General features: G+C 36.5%; 1 protein-coding gene across 2 annotated transcripts in view; it reads left to right on the forward strand.

Moving 5' to 3' along the window:
• Positions 1-9,388, forward strand: part of C1D (C1D nuclear receptor corepressor) — a 32,442-nt gene extending 23,054 nt beyond the window's left edge. The window contains exons 2-6 of one of the 2 annotated variants that reach the window (XM_069068937.1): positions 1,451-1,616; positions 4,427-4,572; positions 5,284-5,350; positions 5,716-5,771; positions 8,650-9,388. In XM_069068937.1, the coding sequence (XP_068925038.1) occupies positions 4,432-4,572; positions 5,284-5,350; positions 5,716-5,771; positions 8,650-8,814 (429 nt within the window). In that variant the 5' untranslated portion in view covers positions 1,451-1,616; positions 4,427-4,431 and the 3' untranslated portion in view covers positions 8,815-9,388. The remainder of the gene's footprint in view (positions 1-1,450; positions 1,617-4,426; positions 4,573-5,283; positions 5,351-5,715; positions 5,772-8,649) is intronic. The other variant, XM_069068936.1, reaches the window with a different exon arrangement.
• The last annotated feature ends 473 nt before the right edge of the window (positions 9,389-9,861 follow it).

Below are 9,861 nucleotides of genomic sequence, written 5' to 3' on the forward strand. Positions count from 1 at the left end.
ATTAAAGAAAAGTACGATTGAAAAAGACAGGCAACTCTTGTGGTGAGAGTGAGAGATGATGATAAGAGAAATAAGATGAACAGAGGTGTCAGAACTCAAGGAAGTCTAGCAGGTGAAAAACTTAGAACAGAGAATAGCATTGGATGGGCTGACATAAAAGGACCAGGATCTGCATTGTTGAAGAAAATACTCTTCTCAGTGAGTTCACAAATGCATTGGAGGGAGTATTGGAGTATTAAAATGTAAGGGAGAAGAACAAATAGACAACATTGTACTTTAACTTGAAAGACAGCTCTGCACTGCATTTCAGGTGAACTCCCCACTTTGGTGTGCTGTATGTGGCAGTTAGGTGATCCAGTGTGTAGAGTGCCAGGCCCAAGGCAGGCAGACTCACCTTCTGGAGTTCCAATCTAGCCTCAGACACTTCTGTGTGTCTGTGTGACCTGGGCAAGTTCAACTCTGCCTTTGTATTCTCATCTGTAAAATGAGCTGGAGAAGGAAATGTCAACCAATGTAGTGTCTTTGCCAACTAAATGGGGTCATGAAGAGTCAGATAGGACTGAACAACTACAATGTGATTTATGGCAATTCTAAATTTTTTAGATAAACTTTTAAATAGATTTAAAGTGCCCAGGTAATTGGACTCAGCAGCAATTCATACTATTTTATTTGAAGCATTTCAGATATCAGATTTCTTATTCCTCTGCACGATCATTAAGACACCTTTATGGTATATCCCGAAACCAAGCTGCTGATATTGTGAAACGCTGTTTAGCTTGCATACCATTTAGACCACCTCCCTCTCACTCTTCTTTTAATCCTAAAGGAGAAAGACCTAATGAAATATGGCAAATGGATATTACTCATTGGAAGCAGCAATTAATACATGTAACTGTTGATACACATTCCGGATTCCTTATGGCTTCCATACAACCTGGAGAAGCAGTTAGGCATGTAATTGCACATGTTTTATTGCTTTGGTGTGGCGGGAGTCCCACATACTTTAAAAACAGATAATGGTCCCTCCTATACAGCCAAAAGTTTTGCTAAATTTTGTGATGAATTTCAAATTCTCCACGTTTGTGGTATTCCATATAATCCGACAGGGCAGGCTATAGTTGAGACGGCAAATAGAATGCTGAAAACAATTCTTCTTAAGAAAAGGGAGAGAAGGATGATGTTGGGGTGAAACCTCGGAGAAAAGTGACACAAACAGCATTACATATGGCAGTGTATACCTATAATTATTTAAAATTGGGGAACGATGACCTAACCCCTGCCTTAAAACTTTGGCATGTTATGACCAAACAGGGTACGCTGAGAGCAGGGATGCACATAAAAGAAGACAAAGAAAAGGGGAGCCGAGTGGTGTAGAAAGATATGGAAAGCCAATGGCATGGCCCGGGGCAGCTTCTAATGTGGGGACCAGGATATGCTCATGTCATTCCAGATAGAGAACCTGAGACAGGAGGATCTTGGGTGCCAGCAAGAACAATCCACAGGTACCAATCCCCAGGACAAGGTGTGTCAGAAAGGGAAACACAAGAAACGCCAGAGAAGGAAGAGGGGACCGGGAGCCAGAAAGCCGAGATGGTGGAAATGGAGAAATCGACAAGGTAATTGTGGAGTCAGCTCGACTGCCATGCAGGTGATGGTTCTCTGTGTGGTATTGCACGTGACAACAGTGAATGTGGAAAGAAACTGGACACAGTTAACGCCCCCAGAGGACCAGGCCGCTGACACAAGGGGACAATGGACCTGGGCTCTTATAAAACACCCACCCACAGTACACCTTGTGGGTTGGGGAGAGCCGACTCCCACATTTGAACTGAGGGGGAACATATCTCGCCTAGTGGGGTCGATGGTCCCTGAAACAAAACGAGACACCATAACGATTTCCAACCTCAACTTCACGTTTTTAACACCCTCTTACCCCATTTGTTTTGCGGAAAAAAGTGTTCCAGGATGTATTGAGCTCAAACCACATAATGTGTCCACTGGATGACAACGGGCTCGAGACTCTACTCACCCATCAAGCCTGAACATTACTATGTTGGCAATCCCACATGAACAGCAAGGGTCTCCTACTGGTAACCTATCTACCGACCTCTCTGATTGCAAAGTTGGGGAAATGGACACATGGTCACACATAGTGGCCTGTAGGACACCCGATCCGGGGGCAGGTGGGAAATATTGCAGACATAGAGTTAATCTTTTGGGACAGTCCAGGAAACAAGATGTGGCAGCAGTTGGCAGCACCTCTCCCCTGTATCAAAGCAGGGAGATGTCATCACGACCTCTGGAAAGTCTGGGCCGCCATGAACAAAACTCAGGCATGGGTGACGGTCTGCCAATACACCACCTCAGACACAAATTGCACTGACAACACATATGAAGTGTGGTACCGCATCTTTGCAGATAGGATGAACTATACCCATTCTCACAATGCATCTTGTGATATCTTTTTATATAACTTCTTGGGGGAGGTTCGGGCCCTGTAGGGTTATGCCTTTTTAGATTGCTTCAGCATCAATACTACTAAACTTCAAAGCATTCCCCCTCAGTATAAGGTGGAAGCGCGTGAGTGTGACTTGAAACAATTGATAAATCAGTACAGCCCAAAGAGAGGTGCAATAATGTTAGTTAAGCAACCCAGGTTATGTCATAATACTTGGCAAAGGCTGTGATGCGCTGGGCAGCATCCCCAGGAGAAGCGGCTTGGAAGACTTTGACAGATATGATAAGGATGTTGTAAATTTAGCTATTTCCGCCTTTCAAGAATTTCAGATACAGCAGCTGTATGACCAAGTGGGATATATAGCTTCACAATTGAAAGCCTCTATGGACAAAGAAACGAAAGCATGGGATTTGCAAGCTAGAATAGATAAAGGTTTTCAAGGGGAAATATCAGCCTTGAAAGAAGCTGTTCTTGTGGTGGGTAATGAAATAGCACTAGAGGAGGTTATGCAAGCTATACACTGCCATTGGAAATATAAACCCACAATATGTGTTACTCCTCTACCATTAAACCTTACTGGGTCTAAATTTCCTGCATTATGGGAAAGGATAGAGAAACATTTACAGGGCGCCTTTCTGGCAGCCAATGTATCTGAATAAATAGAACAATTGACATTCTTAGCCAGGGAAATTCAACAAGTGGCTAATAATTTTACCATACCATCAGGTGGGCCCCAAGATTTAGTAGATTGGATATGTGGTCATTTCACCACTTCATGGCTTACGGGGCTGGGAGCCTCCTTGGTGCAAACGCTACTTATAGTTATCGTTGGTTGTATTGCACTTCGCTGTGCCTTTTCTATTTTACATGCAAGTTTGCGTGCGACATGCTGTTGCTATGGCTATTCCCCTTGGCGGTCACCTGCAAAACAAGAAAAGGGAAATGATAGAGCCTGATAGAGCCGCGAGTGTGAGAGACGCTGCGGCAGTCACAAGATATTGGAGGGAGTACATGTGACCTCTGAGGGGCGGGAGCTGGGAGATGTAGAGGCCGACTCTGCTGGACTGAAAAGGCCGACGTGGCATTGAGTTGGAAAAGCTGATGTGGTATTGAGCGTGCCCCATCAACACGGACTCTTCTTAACACATACTCTGCCCTGCATGTGACAAGAGGAAGGAAGAAAAGGATATTAGGGAGAAGGCAAGGGGAACTTCTGCTCTGTTCTGTTCCTGCTTGATTGCCACACTGTTGACATATAACTGAATAAAGAGCAGCTTTGCTTTGCAACCTCTGTGTCCTGGGTGTTCTGTGGGGGTAAGCTCTTCTTGGATACAAGAAGCCGGAGATGTCCAAAGACCGGAAATAAGGTAAGACACGGCTGGAGTTGGGAATGAGATCCCAACAGAATATACATTGGAAAATTGAACTTTAACTTTTGTTTTTAAAGCACCATCTGCTTTTCTGTAGGATTATGTTGTAAAAAGACATCCCTGGTAGTTTGATTAATTGCTTTTCGACTGGTTTTAATTCTCTTAACATGTCTAGAATTCTTTTTTTTTTTTTTTTAAAGCAATCGGGGTTAAGTTAACTTGCTCAAGGTTACACGGCCAGTTATTTCTGGGTGTAGTGCTGAGTATCTGAGGCCGGATTTGATCCAGGTCATCCCGACACTGGACCCGGTGCTCTTACTCGCTGAGCCACCTGGCCGCCCCTAAGCAATTGGGGTTAAGTAACTTGCTCAAGGTTACACGGCCAGGTGTTTCTGGGTGGGTGCTAAGTGTCTGAGTCCGGGATTCGATCTCCAGGTCTTCTCAACACTGGAGCTGGTGCTCTTACTCGCTGTGCTACCTGGCCGCCCCCATGTCTAGAATTCTTGATGTAAGACTGATAAAAACTTTTAGACAGGAGAGCAAATATCTAATATCTTATTAAGTAATATATACAAATAATTTTTGTATATCTTTCTAGTTAGCATGGCAGAAGAAGAAATTAGTGGAGAAGACTATCCAACAGAAATTCATGATTATCTGTCAACATTTGAAAATTCCCTTCGTTCTGTGGATGAAATGCTGAAGACCATGATGTCAGTTTCTAGAAATGAGTTATTACAAAAGGTAAAAAATAAAATAAACATCTCTCCCTAATTAATATATTTATTAGTAGATGTTAAAATCTTAATGCTTCATCTTCTAAACAGGTTACTGGATGAGAAAAAATATAGCTCAATGACATTCTCATCCGAATTCTGTATAGTTTATAGGAGAGAAAATTCCTAAAGTTTAATAAATACATATCTAAGCTGTAAACAGTTTTTTGTTGTGGTTGGGTTATGAGGAGGAGTGCTCACAATATTCTTTTTGACAGAATCCATCTTTGAGCTTTTAAGTAGTGGAATGATGTTATCAGAGTTTCTGGAAATCCTATAGGACAAAAACAATAAATTGATTTTGACAGCCCCAAACAAATTTCATTACGTTTCTCTGTCTTTGGTACAGCTTAAGTATTTCAGCCTGCTCCTCATACATAAATATATCATGTACAGGGTTTATATTGATAAATTACTTTTGACATACAAATCCCAGATCATAACTTCAAAAATTAAAATAGTTTAAAATATTTTTTCGTGCATTGTGCACATTTTCTTTGTCTAAATAAAAATGGTACTTGGAAGTGAAAATTTGTTGTCAAAATAGATGAACAAAATGTCCTCTTTTCTCACATAGTTTCCAGATCATTTAGTTATTGGACTGTAGGATGTATTTGATTGTACTTGTTAATATTTAAAATGCTGTCTGATTGACCTAAAACTTTTTTTTTTTTAATAGTTAGACCCACTGGAACAGGCCAAGTTGGATTTAGTTTCTGCTTATACATTGAATTCAATGTTTTGGGGTAAGTAGACTAATATATTTGAGTTAGAGGGGAAACTTTAAGGTTAATTTTGACAGAGTTTCAATTCAGTTAAGCTTTAAGATTAAAAAAAAACTGCTTTTGTCTTTTAAAGTCAGGACAAGCCAAAAATTAATTTATTATTGCATGCATACTAAATAATTTAAGATATAAATTTCTGCAATTTTCATTTTGTTTAATTTACTTGATTGTAGTGCTTTCAATTTATATACAGATTATTTTTACAGAGCACAGAATTTGAGAGTTGGAAGGGAATCACCACTATAAAGTATCCAATCAGTGGTTATCTAGTTTTTAAATTATGCTTTTAAAAATTAGTATTAAACCTCTCTCATTTTCTCTGACAGTTTACTTGGCCACTCAAGGAGTTAATCCCAAGGAACATCCAGTAAAGCAGGAAATAGTAAGCTTTTACTTTACATGTTTTTTGCTTTGCTGCATTGTAGATTTGTGCATAGGATGATTATCTGTGTGGGTATAATTTGATTCTTTTAAATTTTAAGAAGTCACATTACCTTTGTATCATAGTATCATTTATGAAAAGCAGAATTATCAAAGTCTTCTGAAATTATATAAGCAAATGAGATCATTGTAATTTTACCTTATTTCCTTATTTTAGCCTCAACTAAAAAGCTAGATTATGATTTCCAGATTTAAATGGGTTGGGAAAATGCTTCAATTATATTAAATAATTATATATTAAGTAATTATATTTATAATGTATATAGTCTTTTTTCCCACAGAATTTTGAAATCTTTACCATCTCCAAAGCAGCTTTTTAAAAAGCCCCAAACTCTTACACAATTCTAAAAAGTATATTCTAGTTGATTTACTAGCCAAGCCGGGAAAGTTCCTCCCCCACCCACCTTTTCAATTCCTCCATTAATTCATTTTCTCAGCAGTAAAGAATCCAGTTCAGCAACAAAGCTAAAAGCTTTTTTGGCACCAGTTGTATGTGTACTGTCCAGTAATTCTGCATTAGTGACATATTTACAACCTATAATAAATCTTTTAGGTTTGTCTTTGTATTCCATTTAGATGCATAAGTACAGTATATAAGGTCTAGTATCTTAGAATTTCTGCTGACTTCAAAAATCAAATCAAATCATTCAGTTTGAAGAAAAAATTAGAAATCAAACTTTGTTTGCCTTTTTGACTTCCCTTTATAAATAAGAATGTCAGTATAATCAATATATATTAATCTATTATTTCTTTATGGTTATATATGTATGTATTTATATATATACACACAGAGACACACATACACACATATATGTACAGACACCATATAAAACTAAATTATGTAAGACAAACCAACTTTAACTTCAAGAAATATGTGGTCACCTGTGTTAATTTCAACTGAATAGCACATTTTTGTCATCAGTCTTAAAAAATTGAATAAGCAAGATTTTTTTTCTCTGTCTTAATAGATAAAGTAGAACATTTTTCCAGTCTCAGGGTTCTTGGTGCAGAATTTTTTTGATTTTAAATTTAGCAATTGTGAGAAATCAGGAAACTGAAGAGTACAGAGGAGTGTGACTTTAAAACTGAAGAATAGGAGTTTATCCCATCTAGTTCTCTAAGGAGAGGATCTTATTTCTTTGTGCTCTGTACTTTACAAGTATCCAAGTAAATGACTGAATCTCCCTCTTCCTTCATTGTTTTTTGGACCGTTTAATGTTCTGTACCTTTAATGAGGAAAGGGCAGTCAAAAAAGTCAATCTTTCAGTTTTACAGCCCTGCATTTCCTAGGCATGTTGTGGTTACTTTGATAAGTTTAATGAAATGTACATTTAGGCCTCATCATTCATTTGCTGTCATCTTGGGAGATTCTACTCATCAGTCCCATTTTTTTTCAAAGTGATATATATAAACTAACCCTTTATTCTGATTGGCAGTCATACCAGTATGAATGTCATGTAGTAACATAGTGTGTTTCTCTCTTTGTAAAATCTACCTGCTTGGAGTGTATATTTCATTGGAGAATTTTATTCTTCATTTATTTAACAAATCTAACAAAGCATCATTTATGAAAAGCAGAATTATTGAAGTCTTCTGAAATTATATAAGCAAATGAGATCATTGTAATTTTACCTTATTTCCTTATTTTAGCCTCTTAACTAAAAAGCTAGATTGAGAGCAGTTATGATTTCCAGATTTAAATGGGTTGGGAAAATGCTTCAATTATATTAAATAATTACATATTAAATAATTATATTTATAATGTATATAGTCTTTTTCCTACAGAATTTTGGAATCTTTACCATCTAACAAATCTAACAAAGCACTTTGCTAGGCACTGAGGAGATAAAAGTTGAATGAAATGGTCTCAGGCCCCAAGATGCTTATAGTACAGTAGGAAAGATAAATGTACAGACAGATTATAATACAGAGTATAGTGTGCTAAACATATGAAGTATAAGGCAAGTGCTGTGAGGATTTGTTAATCACATTTCATATGTTAATCATTTATAAAACAACATTGAAAGTCAAACATTTGCATATGTTTGGGAATTGGGGGGTGGGAAGGAACATGTATTCATTTTATGTAAGTAGTCTACCATTACACCCCAAATTTTTTATTTGCATAATATCCACTTTAATTGTGATTATAGGAAGAAATTTATACAGAGATAATTGAGGATTCTATCAGGAGCAGTGTAGTATAATAGAAAGGATAAGAAGCCTTCTGGTCTTGACTTGGCCACTGACTTGTTATGTGACCTGGGAGGTTACTTCTTGTTTATCTGGGCTTTAGACTTCTGTCTATAAAATAGGGAAATGTCAGGAGGTAGACTGGATGATATTTAAGATTTTTTCTAACTCTAAGATTCCATAATTCTTGTATTGTTTTTGGAGAGAGATATTGATGTTTAGTGGGACAGAGTCAATATCTGGAATAAGGAGAATTGGGTTCATAGCTATGAGAACCTAATAAGTAAATTAATTTTCAGTCTCTGTTACCTAAGTAAGAAAAATGGGGATGATGATATTTGTACTAACTCCTTCACAGAATTGTTTTCAGGAAAGCATTTTATAAACCTTAAAGTGCTTTTTTATAAAATGTTAGTTATTATTTGGGGAAAGTCTAGACAGGAATAATTTCATAGCTTATGGATGCACCAGAACTCTTGAGTCGAGGATTTTGAGGTAATTTTCAAAGTCATTCTATATTTGGACCTTCACTTAATATAATTTTGGAATGTGTTCTGATAGAGGATATTGCAGTAAAACTAGTGATGATAAATATTTTAGTGATACCATTTGTTATTGTTTTATAGGATAGAATAAGAATATATATGAACAGAGTCAAAGAAATTACAGACAAGAAAATGGCTGCCAAACTGGATAAAGGAGCTGCTTCAAGATTTGTAAGAAATGCTCTCTGGGAAGCCAAACCAGAAAAAGGATCAAAGTTCTCAAATAAAGGAAAAAGGAAAAAGTGAATCTTTGGTTTTGTTTGGTGAATATTCAGAAGTATTCCATGTTAACTTTTGGCCCTATCCCTTCAGAAATAGGTAGAGAATGGAAGAAGATTGTATTGAATTTCAGCTGGAGAAACTAGGTTTAAATATATGTTGGTATGACATCTTTCCTTGAAATTTGTTACGTGATGTGTTTCCCCCCCCCAATATTTTGATTGATTTTTCTAGTTCTTAAAAATGTGAAATTTCATATCCATATTGTGCTGTGTTAACCTGTAAATTATTACATTACAGCTCATTGTTTTTTGTAAACATGTTTGCTATTATACTGCTTATGAATTACCTGAATTCTGCAAGTGAAATTCAGTGTTATTAGTATATCTGTTTTCAGTATATTGTGTTTAAAAAAAGGATGAAGTGACTAAACATTTTATAGTGTAATTATTATGGTTATCTGTTTTTTGTTTCTAGAAATCATTTCTCTTTTAAAAATAAGTAATTGAAATATGATATTAAAACTTAAAGGGTCATCTGTAGCGTACAACTATTTGTCCCAATGTCTATTTAAAAATAAAAGGAAATATTATTTAAATAAGAGTTGAGATTTCATACTGAGTACTAGATTTTGAGTAAAGAATCACAAATTCTTTTCATTTGGAAAGAATCCCAGATGTCATCTACTTACAACATCCTCATTTTCCAGAAGAAATTGTATTCCAGAAGTGACTTGTTCCCATTCCTTTACTTTAAAAGCTAGGGTTGTTATCTTTATTGTTTTAATGACTCTTTTGAGTAAGTTTGTTTCAGATGATTCACGTAAGATAGTCATCCTGTTCATAGGAATTATGTTGCAGAGGTTTCTATGAATAGTTACCTGTAATTATTTGTTCTTGATTCAAAATACTTAGATATTCAAGCTCTTCCTTCCTCCGTCTTTCCTTCCTTTTCTTTCTTTCTTTCTTTCTCTTTCTTTCTTTCTTTCTTTCTTTCTTTCTTTCTTTCTTTCTTTCTTTCTTTCTTTCTTTCTTTCTTTCTTTCTTTCTTTCTTTCTTTCTTTCTTTCTTTCTT

This window comes from Petaurus breviceps, unplaced genomic scaffold (genome assembly GCF_028583685.1).
Source record: "Petaurus breviceps papuanus isolate PSGF00001 unplaced genomic scaffold, PetGlider_PUasm1.0 90775, whole genome shotgun sequence".
Taxonomy (NCBI): domain Eukaryota; kingdom Metazoa; phylum Chordata; class Mammalia; order Diprotodontia; family Petauridae; genus Petaurus; species Petaurus breviceps.